This window comes from Eretmochelys imbricata, chromosome 17, assembly GCF_965152235.1.
Source record: "Eretmochelys imbricata isolate rEreImb1 chromosome 17, rEreImb1.hap1, whole genome shotgun sequence".
NCBI classification, from domain to species: Eukaryota; Metazoa; Chordata; order Testudines; family Cheloniidae; genus Eretmochelys; species Eretmochelys imbricata.
Window position 1 is genome coordinate 3638533 of NC_135588.1, and position 17646 is coordinate 3656178.

At 44.0% G+C, this 17646-nt stretch overlaps 2 protein-coding genes across 4 annotated transcripts in view; one reads left to right on the forward strand and one right to left on the reverse strand.

Annotated features, from left to right (window-relative positions):
• The window catches only part of P2RX5 (purinergic receptor P2X 5), a 55807-nt gene extending 43505 nt beyond the window's left edge, over positions 1-12302 (forward strand). For both annotated transcript variants that reach the window (XM_077836529.1, XM_077836528.1), the window contains 9 exons: positions 497-572; positions 2495-2591; positions 3147-3227; positions 4498-4636; positions 5798-5934; positions 6695-6788; positions 7479-7544; positions 8991-9100; positions 10289-12302. In XM_077836529.1, coding sequence (XP_077692655.1) covers positions 497-572; positions 2495-2591; positions 3147-3227; positions 4498-4636; positions 5798-5934; positions 6695-6788; positions 7479-7544; positions 8991-9100; positions 10289-10397 — 909 coding nt within the window. In that variant the 3' untranslated portion in view covers positions 10398-12302. The remainder of the gene's footprint in view (positions 1-496; positions 573-2494; positions 2592-3146; positions 3228-4497; positions 4637-5797; positions 5935-6694; positions 6789-7478; positions 7545-8990; positions 9101-10288) is intronic.
• Positions 12303-13634: 1332 nt separating this feature from the next.
• Positions 13635-17637, reverse strand: EMC6 (ER membrane protein complex subunit 6). Of its 2 annotated transcripts, none has more exons than XM_077836531.1 (3): positions 17515-17637; positions 16654-16725; positions 13635-14588 (listed from the first exon to the last, which is right to left on the reverse strand). In XM_077836531.1, the coding sequence occupies exon 3, from the start codon at positions 14545-14547 to the stop codon at positions 14215-14217; it is 333 nt and encodes a 110-aa protein (XP_077692657.1). In that variant the 5' UTR covers positions 14548-14588; positions 16654-16725; positions 17515-17637; the 3' UTR covers positions 13635-14214. The 2 variants fall into 2 exon arrangements, with proteins under 2 accessions (XP_077692657.1, XP_077692658.1); XM_077836532.1 differs by having other exon boundaries at positions 17400-17523.
• Between the last annotated feature and the right edge of the window lie 9 nt (positions 17638-17646).

A 17646-nucleotide genomic window follows, 5' to 3' on the forward strand; every position in this document is an offset into this window, starting at 1 on the left:
TGTACATTTCCTCCAGGACAATATTTTATATGTGGTCCCCATTGCGTAAGGGATGCACTTGGTGGCTCTTTGTAAAAGTGACCTAATTACCCTACTGAAATCATTCATGTAAACCTCATGGAAGTATGCCAGAGAGAAAGGATGGGATTTCCTAAAGCACCTACATCACCAAGGAGAACAAGGGACTCAAGTTTCTAAATCACTTAGGTATTTTTTGAAAGTCTCACCCAATTACTGTGATGAGGAGGAAGAAGAAAATAATATTTTACTCTCCTATCAAAAACCTTGTTCATCCAGCCTGAGTGGATGAGTGAATTTTGGGAGGCTGACATGAGTTCAGATGTATCCCTTTCACTTAGTTCTTCACCCCCACAATGCAAATCTAAGTGTTTTTGGGGTGGCGGGTACATGAAGTTCTATGTGGAGGAGCGTTCCAGTGAAAGCACACTATGCTTTCTATCACATGCCTTACTTGCTGCAATCATCTGCTTTGCAGAGTACTGGCATTCGAGACGCACTGTGCAGCAAGAACAGGGACTGCCCTGCGGGGGAAGCTGTGATAGCTGGCAATGGTAAGAGATGAGATCATCCCCCTGCACATCCTGAGCAATTAGCTTGCCTTCTGAGGAATACAATTCTCCACTTAAGAACTTAGCTTGAGAAGACGATTGGAGGAGGAGGGAGAGATTTATGGGAGTCTCTGTCCCAGAATAACAGGGGTGTTGCAAATCAGGACTGAGGTGTCTTGGCAGAGCTTTATGGGAGTCTCTTAGTGAGTAACGGGATGTGGCCTTGGGAGAGCTTGAGAAAGTGGCCATAGAGGTGGACCCAGGACTGGAAGCTGGGGGTCCTGCAGGATGGAGATGCATCAGCAGAGCTGTGGGGAAATCGGGTGCCACACCTGCCCACAGTGCACCTGGTCCTAACCAGTGTTCTTAGTCTTCTCTTTTCAGGAGCACAAAGCCGACATAAATTACATTAATAATGTAAAAAGAAAAGGAGGACTTGTGGCACCTTAGAGACTAACCAATTTATTTGAGCATAAGCTTTCATCGGATGCATCTGATGAAGTGAGCTGTAGCTCACGAAAGCTTATGCTCAAATAAATTGGTTAGTCTCTAAGGTGCCACAAGTCCTCCTTTTCTTTTTGCGAATACAGACTAACACGGCTGTTACTCTGAAACCTGTCATTAATAATGTATTTTACCATTGGTTGACTTATATCCTATCCTGCGACACACATTGGTAGCAGCAGCAGGGCAGGGTCAGCTGGCTCCAACACCTAGCCTGGGCCTAACAGGATTCTTGGTGCTTGGCATTAAATATATTACAGAATCCCCAAGGATCTCCCCGGGGCAGAGATTTCACAGCATGTCTGTGGTTCTGAATGCAGCCAGTTGGGAGTCTGGATCAAGAGGAGTTGCCCAAGGCATGTGGCATGAGTAACTGGGTAAAGAGCCGTGGAGGATAGGTGTGCTGGAGTAGTGGCAGCCCCTGGGCACTGACTTGGCCAGTCAGCAAAACTCTTCGGAGGCCTGGCTGAGGAAAGCAAGTGGGACAGGAGGACTTGTGGCTCACTTCATGCTCAAATAAATGTGTTAGTCTCGAAGGTGCCACAAGTCCTCCTGTTCTTTTTATGATATTGGGAACACTCCCTTTTTAACAGGAGATAGCAAGATAGGGATGTGTCCATTGATCTCCCTGGGCACTCCAGAGCAGTTGGGACTGTGACCTTGGGTCTGGGCCGTAACCCCAGGAGGTTTTTTTTGTTTGGTTGGTTGTTTTTTTGGGGGGGGGGGGTCACTGCATATCATTACACATCTTGTTGGCCCTGAGCCATAGATGTTACTGGGACAGTTCTAGCTCCCCTCCTCCCTGTGTGCTGTAAAGGGTGGTTGATGATTCACAACAGCCCAGCTCTTGCCTTTCAAAGTGACCTGGCTTTTTCAAATGGAATCGACTGTATCAGGAGCCCCAGCCTGAGCCGAGCACTGTAGCATGGTCAGCAGTGGCCCCCCAACAGCCCTGAGACTGAGGTCAGCAATTAACAAAGGACCCAGGGCTCCTTGGAAGAAAGGGAACCCCTGGATGTGTCATGGTGGACTGCTGTTCTTTGGGGAGATGAAAGCCAATATCATGCTGAGCTGCTGGGACTGTCGTGGTCCCGGATGTCTCCAGTCAGTAACTGAGAGGGAGCAGCAGTGACTTCACTCTCGCTTAGCCATCTTTATTTGAGATCATTGACTTGTTTACAGCCCATTTAAACAGAGCTCTGCTAAACCAAATGGATCACAGTCTCCCTGCCAAGATACCCTGAGGCTGCTAGGAAAAGCAACAACAGAGCAGTTGTTCAAGCAGGGAGAGAACATTTCACAGCTGGGAGGATTTAGGGTTACAATGAAGACAAAGTAACATTTCATCTGCTCTAGTGGGCCAGGAAAAAGGGAGGTATCAGCCTTGAATGACCTTTTCCATGACCTTGTCTGCACCATAGGGGTCAAGACTGGCCGCTGTTTGAAAGTCGGGAGCAACACCAATGGGACGTGTGAAATATTAGCGTGGTGTCCGGTGGAGAAAAAGTCCAAGCCCGAGTATGTTCCCCTTCTGGCAATTTCACTGAGCATGAGTTGCCTGTCTTTTGTCTTATTTTGAAGCATGGCTTCCATTTCCTAACAAGCAACTGAAGATAAGTCGCTGGGTTGTATCTGCAGAGATTCCCGTTGGCTTGAACGCACGAGGTCAGAAACATCTGCTATGTTTAAAATGTGTCAGGGCAGCAGGAAATTCTGCATGAGGGTGCCTTGGGGCCCACACCTTGCTCCTTCTAAAGATGGTGCACATGCTTCTTGCAGGGCATCTTCCAACTCTTGCTATTGCCTGACTCCCTCTAACACTGCCCTTTTCTCAAACAACTCCCCGACAAAACATGACAACCGAGGGAGGCTGGCCAAAGGGGAAGAGTGTGGAACAGAACTGATTCTCAGTAGGAGCCAAGGGTCTGTGCAGCAGCCCTTTCTCTGTCTTCAGGGGGCATTCTGCAGGATTGGATTCTGTTTCTGCTTATTACATGAACATGTCAGTTAAATGTCAATGGGCAGAAGAACAATGAGTATAAACCCAAGAGAACTTTGCCCCCTCTCTTTCAGGAAACCGCTTTTAGCGAATGCAGAAAACTTCACTGTTTACATCAAAAACTCGATCCGCTTCCCTAAGTTTAAATTCTCCAAGTAAGTGTGTGCCTGTCTCTGTTTCTTTCTCTATCAGCAACCTTTCTTTTGTCAATAATCCAAATAGCTCCTGTGTTTTTCTCCTCAATGCATGTTGGCATGTGATCTGAACACTCCTGTCTAGTATGGTGACTGTTTCCTGTTGGTAACCGGAGGACAGTATTTGGTTTCTGGCTATGTAGGAGCAGGGAAGGTAATGAAGGATTTGATTTTAGCGGAAGATTTTCAGTCTGGTGAGAGCTTCCCAGCCAAACAGTGGCTGGATTTAGACAGTCACTTATGGAACGTAATCTTTGACAGTTGTCTGGCTATGTGTATCCAAGCTGTCATTGCACTGACCAATGGGATGAATATGACCCATTATTTCCATCATAGGATTTTTATTAATCTAACTGGATAACAAGCCCATGTATATGAATATTGGGGTATTCCCCTCTCATGCCTAGAGTACAACTGGGCTGGCAGCCTCCCTAATAGCCTACATGATCTAAACCCAGCATGTCCATCAACCAGCAGTATTCGGGGGAAAGGGGAGTGGGGTACTTGGGCCTTCATTTAGAAAGAAACCAGCTCCCCAAGCTGGGGGAAGTTGATGGGGGATTGTGTTTTCACTGGTTAGGTAAAAAATAAGAATATTTTGGAGTTTCACCCCCAAATTATTATGCTGTAAAAATGAAATAACCTGGGCAAGTTGAGTGGAAAATGCTGATTTTCAATATTCCACTTGTAAGGATGGGTGTGAAGGTGGGAACAGGAGCTATTGGCTATGGCTGTACTTACAGAAATCTCTATCAAAACGAGCATTTTCCCATCACCACTCTGGGTAGCTTCAGTTGTGCATTTCTAGCCTATTGTTATGAGAGAGAACACGGGACAGAATTGCAACAGGAAGCTCTGCTTAAAAACTGAAGGAACAATCCAGGTGTGGTTTCGAAAGTCACTGCCTGAATGAGGGTTGCATCCTCCTTTAGAGCCTGATCTTGCTGTCAGGTCTGCATGGGCATAAATCTGCCTGCGTGGATCTATGTGCAGGCTCAGGGTCTGTTTGCATCCAAGCACAGCAGAATGCATTCATTGGGGGTGGCTGCAGAGATGCTCACAGGATAATAGGGTTAGTGGCAAGAATGCCCTTTCTGTCCTATTGGATTATTATGGTGGGTGTCGAAGAGGAGACTCATCTCTGTGGCCTTGGAAGAGAATCTTCCTATGGCTGTTCTGTAGGGCAGGCAAAGAGAAAGGTCAGACTGGTTCTGTTGTTCACTATATGCAGGACTAATGTGCTAAACACTGATGATGAATTCTACCTGAAAAACTGCCACTTCAGTGCACAGCACCTTTACTGCCCCATATTCCACCTGGGCAAACTCGTGAGCTGGGCTGGGAACAACTTTCAGGACATAGCATCTAAGGTATGAACATTCCTTATTCTCCCATACACCGCACCAGCTAAACAGACATTTCTCTCTGGAAAAGCTGATAATCCTTCCAGTGACCAAAACTCCCCCTCACCCCTATGAGGACTTCTCATATCCAGAACTATGGCAGGTCATTGAGCTTTAAAATCATCTTGTCTCTTGCTTATAATAACCCCATGGAACTGAAGTATTTCCACCTGCCCAATTGTGCATTACTGTTGGGTACCTTGTACATGTCTGGCTGAGCACCCTAGTTTGTTATTGTAGGGCTGTGTATGAGTTGCTCACAGGATGTTCTTTTAAAACATGGTTGAAATGTCTGTTTTGGATCTATGTAAAGAAGTCCTGAACCTTACATGTTAAAATGTCACCATCCCTGCCACAGCCAGCTTTAACAGTGTCCCTTGAAGGACAAGGTGGGTGAGGTCATATCTTCTATTGGACTAACTCCTATTGGTGAAAGGGACAAGCTTTTGAGTTACACAGAGCTCTTCTTCAGGTCCCTTGAAGGACTACATTTAACTATACTCCCTAAAGGGAACATAGCTTTCATGAATATACCATTGACTGATGCTTCCACCTGTGGAACCCTTTCAAGTCCAAAGAAATACAGAATATTTTACTGTTAGTGCTGAAATTTACTGTACAGAGGAGCCAGCGCAAGACCTAAGCCCCTCTCAAGTCCCCGCATAATTAGGGCTAAGTGCTCCACAGTCCTCATGCTGACCCTCTGCACAGGACAGAATTTTACCACTAGTGGACAAAGGTCCTCTTCGCTAAAGTGAACACGTCAGCTAACAGGAACTTAATGAACACCCTGGGCATGAAAATCCTCATTACAACAGAGAGTACAGATGGGCCCTTCTAGGTGGGGTTGGAATTGGTGTCAGGAGCACTGTGAGGAAGCTGTCAGTGAAACTGTCTCCAGATGCCCAGCATGGGAAAAGCCAGGATGACTGTAGAAAAATATGATTAACCACAATTGCCTAAGTTTGGCTCATCCTGATCTGAGTATGAGTTCAGGACCAGAGGAGCCTACTTCTCTTTTATCTCCCTCAAGGGACACTTGGCAGAGGAGCAGACATGATTTAAAAATGAACAAACCAAGCCAAGCTACAAAAAAGCACACTGAAAACGTGTCTCTCTTTTGTTAAGGGTGGTGTGATAGGAATTCAGATTGAATGGGACTGTGATCTTGATAAACCTCCTTCTGAATGCAACCCTCACTATTCTTTTAGCCGTCTGGACAACAAGTTTGCGGAAAAATCCATCTCCTCTGGATACAACTTCAGGTAATCAAAGGCAACGATGGGACTGGGTACCACTGTGTAACTCTCAGGCACAGGGGCCCTTGAAAATGCCACTGTAACAGTATCGGCTCATAGGTTAAATCAGATTCTGTTCCTAACTATTCCTGGCTAAACTCTTTCAGCTGAGCCTATGCCGGTTCCATGGTATATGGCCTTTTAAAATTTTCATCGCAGTTTACTTACACACACACACAGTCTCTCTCTCTCTCCACAAAGCTAGTACCATTCACACACTGCAGACACTGAAGTCTTGATGTATTTGCAGTGATTCCTAATCTAGAATTAGAGATCTTCTATGAGTTTTGCTGAGTCTTTCATATTCTGCATTAAGCACTGCTTCTGCATCATCACCCCCACCATGGTCAGCCAGCCACTGAGAGTGATCCATGGAAATCGAACAGGTTTAGGGTTTTTACCTTCCAGTCTCCCACTGTAATGATAAGGAAATGTACGCTGAGGCCATTACAGTGATTTCAATAGGCTTAGAGCTACCCAGCAAGAAAGGCTTTCCTATTAGTCTGGCTAAGGCTAGAAATGAAACATGATGTCAAGAACTGGCTGATACAGAACCCATCCACATGCTCCTCTGAGACCTCAAGTTTAGGACATCAAATATACCCCTGATTTTTAAAGGGAAATATACCTGGGTTTGAACAGAGAGGGTGAATTCAAACTTGTTCTTACGTGAGGGAGGCAGGTGACTGGGTTAAAAATCAATGTTCTTGCATTCTCTGCTTTCTAGATTTGCCAAATATTACAAGGATGCTGAAGGAGGCGAGTACAGGACACTGATAAAAGCCTACGGAATACGCTTTGATGTGATGGTGAATGGCAAGGTGAGGAGCCTAGACCAGGATATTTCTGGTCCTGGAAGAAATAAGGGTGGAGTCAGACTTTTGTTGTTGGGTAGGTACCACCAGAGTGGGAAAGGGCAGCACTAGGGCGAAACCATCCCCTTGTTTGTGAGGGGGGAGGATTCTTGGCAGGCAATGTTTCATTGGCACTAGCAAGCTGCCTTGATACACAAAGGGAAGAAAAGAGCCTGGAGTGCAGCTGAGGCTGAAGGGAAGCACTAGGCTGCTCAAAGTAAGATTAATAGATTAGTCAATATCAGCCAGCAGGATCCACTCTACACATCTCATGCTCATTGAGGAAACTGGTTCATGTGATGTCCAGCAGTAAGAGGACTATGGAAGATGTTATTGGGTTTCCTGTCAATACCCACTGTAGTATGAGAAGTAGAGCTGGAGAAAGAGGATCAGCATACAGGAGAGACCTAGTCTGGTGTGACACCACAGCCCCAGGAAGGCAAGCAGGGCCAGGCTGCTACCAGACAAACCCATGCCTCTTAGAATGTAGCCCTAGTCTCAAAGCTTGCTCAGTAACTCTGCCTGCTGGCTTCCATCACGTACTGCTAATGAAATACATGCATCGAGCCAAATTTACCCTAAGTGTAACTCTGTGGCCATCAGTTCAGCTTGTGGTAACTGCTCGGCTAACACGAAGTGTTTTATTGTTTCTTTCAGGCAGGTAAATTTAACATCATTCCAACGATAATCAACGTGGGCTCAGGACTTGCGCTTATGGGTGCAGTAAGTAAATGTATCATCCTATTTACGGATGAAAGAAAAGCATCAGAACCTGAACCATGTCCAAATCCTGCGGTTGAGATGTTTCCAGGATAAACAGTTGGCCTGAAAAAATAGTCAAGTTCTTTAGAAAGGTTGATCGGTTGGGTTTGTTCCTTTAAAAGGGAGCCATCAGTTAATACACTTTGTGCTGTGGGCACCCCAGCATGGCAGAACACATTAGGGAGAACAGACACTGCGGTAATGAGCACAGTATAAATGCTTAGATTATAAACTGTGCCATAGCCTTTGTTTTCCTCCTTTAACCAGTGCCTGCTGCAAATTAGGCCTACTATTGTACTTGAGAGATGCAACGCATGCACAAGGAAGAAGCTGTGATATGCTGACATCTCTTAGCTCAGATACCATGGTGATGACTATAGTGTGAAAGCCTAGACAGACAAAGCAAGATTAATCCCATTATCACTGAATTATTACTAAGTAGACTTTATAATAAGCCCCCTGTGAATTGTGACTTGGTGTCTTTTTCCTTCTCTTGTTTGTCCCATTGTCTGAAACCAATCTGGGCAAGATACTCCTGCTGAGGGAAATTGGCATGTTGCTGTGTTAATGAATAAAAAAAGCTAAATAGAATCACATTCCTGGTCCATATGTAGCAAATGCGGATGTTGATGTTTGTGAACCCGGTGTCTTTTCCATGCTAACATGTACCAGTCTTAACGCTGGCTGTATTTCTTGGTAGCGGAAGTCACCAGTTATTTTTGGGTAAGCAGATATGGATGATACCGAGAAAGGATGGTGCAGCAGTTAGGGTGCTAGTCTGGGATTTAGAAGACCTGGTTTTAATTCCTGCTTTAGCTGCAGACTTCCTGTGGTACCTTGGGCAAATCACATATTTCCTCTATGCCTCAGTTTCCCATCTGCACAACGGGGATAGATAATACAACTGTCCTGCCTCACAGGGTTGTTGTGAGGTGCTCAGATGCCCTGGAGCTATCTAGTTAAGTTATATCTAGTAGCCTCGGGTATTCTGGCCCCACAGAGTGGAAACAATTGCTTTGCTAAAGCCTTTCATGTGCAAGGTTGGGATTGAAGACATGATTATTTGCACTGCAGAAGTGCCTAGAGTTGCCAAACAGGACCCCAGTGTGCTAGGTGCTCTATGCACATCAGGCAAAGACAGTCCTAGCCTCAAAGAGCTTACAGTCTGAGCGTGAGAGAACAGGTGGCTGCAACACGCAAACGAGAGCACAAGGTGACAGTGGGAGGATCACGATTACCATAATAAGCAACAGTCACGGTAGGCTGGCTGAGAGTAGCCATTGTCAAACATTTTGTAGGCTTCACAGCACAGGTGAGTTTTCAGGAGAGATTGGGAGGAGGACAAGGTAGTGGCTTTGGGGATTTTTACAGGGAGATTATGCATTTGCTTTCCGTTGCTTTTTATAGTACTGTGCTGCCTCCAATATTTTGCAGGGGGCTTTCTTCTGCGACGTGGTGCTGCTGTATTTGATGAAAAAGAGCAACTTCTATCGAGGCAAAAAATATGAGGAAGTGAAGTAAGTGGGACTCTTGTTGCATTTATGTGTGTAGCATTAGACCGTCCAGTCATTAAATGGACAGAAATATAGAAACACGGAAAATTTTAATTGTAGAGGAAAGGCATTTGCTTCCAGGAAATTACATGCATACAGATGAATGTAGCCGAGCTGCTCCCTCCATAAGTCATTTCTGGAGTCAGGGAAACTGCTGTGTCATTGTTCAAGCTGCAAACGGCCTCCTGCCTCTTCATCCATAATGATGCCAAATGGAATCAATGGCAACTACTAAAAGTATTGGATGCCTTGTCCTTTCACTTATAAAGATGAAAATTACAACTCCAGCCCGAGAGCTGCTATGTTAAAGGGTGGATTCAGTGCTAAGCTGATGTAGGCCTGGCAGGGATGCAACAGGGGCCATGTCCTCTCAGGTATGGCAGACTTAGACCCTGTAGATCCATTTTCTGTGCCACTGGAGTTCAGCCAACTGAGAATGGCAGCGTGAGTCACTGCTGCACCAGCATCCATCTAATAAAACCTCGAGTACACAGTCCCTGTAATAGAACATCGTCACAGTGCCAGAGCTCCATTGCTCTGAATCCTGAAGTCTGAGCGTCACGTTGACATTTATTTTTCATGTACCGTCTAAGCTCCTTTTGATTGCACACAAATATAATCTACTTGAATTAACAGGGAGTTTACAGATCTACATCAGTGGAACAACTGCCCCCTCTGTTTCAATCATGAAGTTGCCAACAAATTGTGGGAAAGATTTTTTTCTAAAAAACTTGACATCACAAATTCAGTATGAGCTTCGTGGAATAGATAAGGTTATTGGTGCATGTGGCTATGGGAGGAGCTCCTACTGGAGTTACAGCAAGGTGCCCTGAGGCCATTGCTGGCATTATGCAAAAATCTATGACTCAACTTAGCTTCTGTGATGTACAAGTGGACCTTAAACAATCAATTGAAACAACAAACATTTGTTTTGAACAGTTATAGTTTTGTCAAAACAGACTACTTATGAAAATGGCTCAGTTCTGTCCATTAGCCAAGCCAGGGAGAAATTTACCCATCTCTAGAAGCAATGGTTTAAACATTCTTTGTCTGTGTCTCCCGGAAATGCTGAAGGTCCTACCAAGACCCCTCTTCTGCTTCACAAGGTAAATAAACTCAAGGAACTGCCATTCTTGCCTTTTGTTCCCACAGGTCCAGTTCAAGGAAGTCTTTACCAGGTGGAACAGTGAATGGGAACCAGAACTCAGAATCACTGGCTACATTAGAGCAGCAGAGACAACTACAGACAGTTGAGACCTAAGGGTCTGTCAACTGGAAAACACGTTCCATAAAGACTACGGTGGTAAAACACAGCAACCAAACTTTGAGGTGGAGACACCCCTGGTCAGGTCTATTGTATCATTTGGATGCCCAAAGAAGTCAGTTATAGCTATTCTGTTCAAGAGAGCAGTTTGCTAAAAATGTCACACCTTCTGACCTAAGGCATTCTTCCCTATCTTGAGCTGATGACACCTGTCATTGCTACAGAATTTTTGTATTATAAAGAAAAATGTAGAAGAAACCAGGTGACATTTTTATATGCACATACATAGATAACCAGCATTATTCTCTAGCACTGCATTGCTTTACTAGTGAAAGATCACTATCAAAGAACACGTGGCATTTGACATTGTTAGGAGGGTTGAGGTTGGAAAAACAGAATCACCTTCTGTTCAGCTGCACTGCACTGCACACCAGTTCCCAAGTCTTGCATGATCTACCTGTAAGAGTAGATCGAAATAATTTGGGCTGCTGTTGAGATAAATGAGATCCAGCGTTCCATTCAATTTGTCTGTCGTTCAGGTAACATCATACCACAAGTAAAGTGACTCTAAAGATGTTTTCACAGGAAGAGCACTTACTATATCGACCATGGTATCCTCCTATTTCCATAGAAGCACTTTACCAACCCCACTCCAAAACCAACCAGGCTCAGTGATATTTGCAGTTGGCCTGGCAAAGCTCTCATGAGCAAATAAATATAGAACTTCGGTTAAATCTAGTGTTTAAAAATACCAGAATAACCTACAGTAAAGGGATGGGGTTTGTCCCCTAGTAATTGGTCCAGGTAACTGGACATTTTGGGGTACAAGAAAGCATAGTGTGGCACAGCAGGTAGCTGATTAGGGGAATATTTTGAAACAAGTTGGGTGATACTTCTTTCTAAGGAAGTTGACAAATGCTTGTATAACTGGCCTGATAACACTTTTTTGTCTGAATTTTCTTTTGAACAAACTGCCCTTGGAAGCTGAATGTGGAAAGAAAGTATCAAACATTGTGTGTTAACAGCATGCATCAAGGCACCTGTCAATGACAGCACATTCAATGACCAAGCCTCCCTTCCTTTACCAGTTGGTTTCATCTGCTTTTCTCAGCAACTCCCTTTTATTGTCACTGTGCTTTTTGTTTAGCTCATGGATGATTATCCTCTCTACCTTACTTACTCATTCCTGAAAGAGGAGGAATTTGTTACTTCTGCCAGTAGGAACGGATAGTCACTGTTACTGGGTCAGGCAGGCTCTAGTGAGGGACAGCTACTGTGTCTGCTCTTTCATTATCCATAGTTTAAAATGTGGGGGTGTGGGAGGGGAATAACACCAATTGAACTTTGTTTCCCAAGTCATTCTGTATCTCCTAACCCCACAAGTTACAGGATTTATTTAAAAGTTAGAAATCTAATACTTAAAACTTTTTTTTTGCTCCATTGGTTTTTGACTCTCAAAGCTCTGTGGCCTAAATTCAGATGGTGATATAACTTCCCAAAAAACACTAGGAAGCAAAAGCACAAAAGTCAATTCTACTTGGCTCTGTGCTTCCTTAGGATAAATTTGACTCACTAGCCTTGGATGAAAATGGTAGGTGGTGAAGATTAATCTGCCTTGTTTTGAAATATGACATTAATAGTCCTACATCAGTCTTTTCACTCAATTAAAAAATTGGTGAATGATGTGTTAAGGTGAAACCTGACAGCATTAGCTTGATGCAAACAGGACTGTGTAATCTTAACCATCTATACTTAAGTAGTTTTTGAAGCTGAAACAAATATAATACAATGCTGTATCACCTCATACTACGGTATGATTCAATCAAACAGCTCATCAGAAATAAAAACAAGGCTAGGCCTGCTTTGTAGTCTAATACTTTAACCTGCCCAAATAATGCTACCTTGTTAGAAAGGACCTAACTCACTTCCAGAGTTGAAGACTTTAGGTCCCTCATCACAAAATTTGATCCCCATTTTTTTTTCTTTAAACTCAGTACAGAGATTATTCATAAACAGTAACTACCGGATTCTCAGAGGGTTTTTTTTTAAATAGAGTTTGATATTTTTCTTGGAGTTAATATACAGCAGTGGAATTTGTCTATTTTAGGACAATGTTGCATCTCTTCTGTAAGTTGCATTATTTTAGATAATGGTGATTAACCATATACATGCTGGTTTCTCCATTTTGTTTTTAAAAGCATGCACAACATTTGAACAAGCAGCAAAGAGTCCTGTGGCACCTTATAGACTAACAGACGTATTGGAGCATAAGCTTTTGTGGGTGAATACCCACTTCAGCGGATGCAAGCATCTGACAAAGTGTGTATTCAGCCACGAAAGCTTAGGCTCCAGTACGTCTGTCTAATAAAGTGCCACACGACTCTTTGCCGCTTTTACAGATCCAGACTAACACAGTTACCCCTCTGATACTCAACATTTGAACAGTACAAGTATATTAATAAAGCTGCCCATCTAAGCATAGCTAAAGTGCCCATGTTTAAAAGATGCATGACAATATAGAAAAATAGCTCTGACAGAATTAAGTAACTAGACCATGTTATTTTGCAGGAGACCAAAGATAAAACTATTGTAAATATATAGTATGGCTGACAATATTTATAGTATCATTGTCAATTTCCCTTTATCATATATAACGTCTTTGTTTTATTAAAGTTTAAAATAGAGGGAAGACTACTTTAAAAAAAGCATTTCAAAGTATAAGTGGGAAAATGTTTTACACTGACTGTTCTGTCACTGGTTAGTAATTTATGTTTTAGAATAGGGTGAACTGCAAAAATGCTACTGACTATTTGATTTTCTCCTTGTATGGAAATACTGCTAAGTGTATATCAATGTGCTTCAGAGCCCTGTCACCATACAAGTGCAGAGACTATATACCCATTCACTAAGAAAATGGATGAAGAGGGATTGCAGGGTCTATCCTATAGCTAAAAGCTACAGTTTACAGCTCAGTCTGTCCTTGATTTTCTTGCAGAAAATGAAGTAATATTACCACAATAATACATTGTATGTTTGGGGAAATACTAAGAGTGAGTCTATTTCAGATCTTTGGCTGTGGGTTTGTTCACATTAGCTATAATGGATACTGATTCATAGGATACTGTGGTTTCCTTTGGCATAATGTAGTATGGCAGTGGAAAGCATTGTGCTAATTACTACCTTTTATATCTGCCATTAAAAAAAATGCTCTGCAAAGTCAATGCATGGAAGAGATTGAAATGTTTTAGTAGCTTTAATTTCCTGTTTATAAAGTGACTGCACCCAGGATTACTTACACGAATGATCCAGACAAATAAGATACTTCTGTCCAGAGTTTCATGTACATTTAATTACATATTACTGTGAAATTAACTTTGTGTCAGTGTTGCCTTTCAGATTTCATTGCATTAAGCTTCTGGTTAAAAATACTTTACCAATGCTTGTACGCTGGTGCAAAGGGTGACAGTAGGAACACACAGTAAAATATAGCTGCTATCTGATCTTACAGATGCAGAATGTAACAGGAATAAAGCCAGCCGAGAATAGTGGACAAATGGCGATTTTTAGCGATTCACAGGATACTTATAGAAGCGTGGGAAACAATTTAAGGGACTTTTCCGTAAGACATTTTACATTCAATTTACTTAGACAAATACTACAGAATTTTGTTCTCAGACATAAGTTACTGACCGCTTTAACAATACAAGCAGTGAACAACAATTTAAAAAGCTGGTATAGTTGTTTAGATGAATTTTTGGCAACAGTCCTCCCATTTCATTAAAACCAATTGCAGCTAAAGTGGTTACTACTCTTTTTAGTAGACATGCACCATGCCATAGAGGAAAGTCCAGAAGAGGACATACGTAAAGAGGCCTCCGATAAGCCCCCCAGTGAAAAGTGGCCTTCGGGATTTAAAGTACTTATTCCACCGCCGTCCAGCTTTTAATACCAAAAGCACTGAGAGAAGGACAGAAGCCAAGAAGTAGAAGATGAAGCCATGTAAACCAGTCAGGCCAAGAATTCCTGCTGTTGCTCCTGACAAGGCAGAAACGGATGTCCTGCAATAATCCAGAATGGCTGCATTCCCTCGGACTGCTCCTTCGCTGATGAACTGAGGCCCTTCTCGCTTAGCCACCATGGTAGCCATTGCTCTGGTTTGGAGTCAAGGATTTCTCTCTCCCAACGAGACTACGTCAAAGGAGAGAAAAGAAACTATTATACTAAGTCAATTTCATTTTATTTGGGAAGATGGGACAGAACAATTTTCCCTCCTGTGCATAACTAACAACAGGAACTGAGAGTGAAAAATGCACTGCTACTTGGAAATTGTCCTCTTTAGCAAAAATCACCATCAGTAAATCGATAAACTGAAGAGTACCTATAATCTGTTGCACATTTTGGTAACATCACGCCTGACAGCATGTGGAATGCATCAGTCATCAGAACATTGTTCATACCCTTTGAAAAAAATTAATTTGAGTAGTGTCTTGGACAAACTGTATTCCCAGTTATCTGCACTAGAAATAAGTGGTGGTCTTTGAATAACTACAAGAAATCAAGGAGCTATTCACATGTCCACTAGCTGTTATAACTGATGGTATTCAAAGAGCTGCTAAAACATTCAAGCAAATCAGGTAGTCTGCACTTGGACTCTATGCAAATATAAAATTAACTTGAGTTAATCAGGTAAGTTTACATCTAAAACGCAAAGCCTTTTAGTCATTAACACCACACACATAAACAAAACAGTACCAACCTCATTACATATGTTTACAGCACACAAATTTACTTGTTAGAGTAAGAAAAATTTAGGCCATCTGAAAAAAATAGAATTTTTGTTCCAATCAATGTTCCCTCTAATTTTTTCCACCCATGTGCGCAGAATAAATTGGGGATGTGCATCTCCAGTAGAAACAGAAAACCCATATATATATTTTTTAAGAGTAACTATAGGGATAATTACTCCAGCTAGAACAGGTTAGGCATTTTAGGACTCACTACTCAAATAATTTAAGTGTAAGAGAAATAAAAATTATGAAATGCATAGACCAGTCAAAACCCTAAAATAACACGTTGAAAGAATAAAATTAGAGACTATATGTGCATTGCAGGAAGTACCAAGTAGTAACACTAATACAATTATGTGTTGGGAGGTGAGTGTGTGTGTGAGAGTGACAGACTGGGTGTGTGCTGGCTGCTGGGGATGATTCTGAGAGATGCCATGCGCTCTCTCTTTAAGACACTCACTGAAAGCTCTCCTGCTCTGTCCTGAGCCCTCGTCTCCCCTTCCCCACTCTGCAGAGATGGGGTATATGGGGGTGGGGGGAAGTGTGTGAGAGCTGGCTGCTGGGGAAATCTCAGTGCACTGTCTCTTTAAGAAAGGCACTCATCATTCACCCCAGCAGTTCCAAGTCCTTCCTGAGCCAGGCTGTGTCCCCTCTGTCCTGCTCTGCAGAGATGGGGTACAGGGTCAACATCCGGACATCAGCAACACCCTCCTCCCCCCCCCCGCAAAGCAAGTAGGAGAGGAGCAGCTGCAGGACAAGCACTGTGGGGGGAGAGGCACATGAACACATATTGCCAGGGTGTAGATGTTCAGCTAATCACCTGGGCAGCCACTTGGCCCAAGCATGCAGCTTGCAGGGAACCTAGCTTCCAGTATAAGACTTGCAAGCCCAATTTAGAGATGAGTAACCTCATTATATGGCCTTTTCCTGAAACATATTGTTGTGTAAATACACATAGTTCTAACAGCAACTCAACTTTTAAATTCACATCCTCCTTTTCCTTGTTATCCTCCTTGTTGTAGCACACAGAGTTTGGATAAGATTTCCTATTTACACTTAATTTCGATCAGTCTGGTCTGTTCAACAATGCCACCTCTTTAGCTAACTACCTAAATTTTGAAGTTGTAATTAAATCCAAGGAAGAAGTATCTAGACACTACAGGACCCAATTAACCAAATGTAGCTGCACACTGCATTAAAACCACTACTTGGCATTTCTATAGCATTTTTTATCCAATGATTTCAGTGTGCTTTACTAATATTAAAGAACCCCTCCTCCACTTGGCTTAGACCCAAAATAACTAGATACAGGGATCACTCTACTCAACAGTGTAACGCAGCTATCACTAGGGTGGAACATGCTAGTTGTTCAATAGCAACACTACCTAAGACTTCAGGACTAAAAGCAAAGGGCATTGTGCTTAATTGAAGCTTCTGGGAAATTTGGAGTGCCTCAATGTAATTACCTGAGGTGAAATGCAACCAGAACACAAAAGCGAAAGGGCTTGTCAAGCAGTTTAGACTCCAACTGTAGCTTTCTGTAAAAGAAAGATTTCACAAACTTTAATATTCATAGATATGTTCTACAAAATGGCAGTAAAAGCAGATTTAAATCCACATCTCCTCCTTTCCCTGGTCTGAGTTAAAGCAAAACCACCCAGCCCCAAGCTAGCTCCCTTTCCCCCATGCTTAGTGAAGCACAGATGAGGAATCTGAAGTTTAAACTCACCCCTCACTTAGTGTTCTCTGGGGTCACCGACTCCAGGAGGGACTAAAAGAAAGCACCGCTTTTACCCCCAGCCAAGACACCAAGTGCAGCTGCAATTCAGCCCTGAGCATGGCTGGGGATACGGGATCAGCCTGGGGGATGGAGTCCGCAGTGCCATGGCCGGGCCCGCGGGGACACCACCCTGTGCTGCAGAACCAGGCTGGCCCCAGCTCGCTCCTGCACCTTTATGGGGCAGAATATCGGCCTCGAAACTACTCTGCGCCCCTTCCCGCAGCCCGGCTTCCACACTAGAAACAGCAGGTCCCGAGCGCATCACCAGCGGCCTCCAGGGCGGCGGGGCGAGCCCCCCCACTCCCACCCCGCCCCGGGGGAGGCCCACCGGAGCCTCACCCCCACCCCGCCCGGGGGGCCGCCGGAGCCCAGCCCCCGCCCGGGGTCCAGGCCTGGACGGGGGCCGCCCAGAGCAAGGCGCAAAGGACATGCCTGAGGCAGCGCCGCCAGGCTCGGTTTGACCCGAGGGTGAGGCCGGGCCCGGGACGACGTCACTACGGACCCCCAGTGGCCGCCCGGCCCCGCTGAGGTAACAGCCGCGACTCACCCGCGCCTACCGCCGGCGGCAGCCCGCCATCTTGGCTCAAAGGCTGCTGGGAAACGTCGCGCCCCCCCAGCCCCGCTCCGCTCTCAATGCGCACGCGCCGTTGCTCTCTCGGCCCGAGGCGGCGCCCGATTG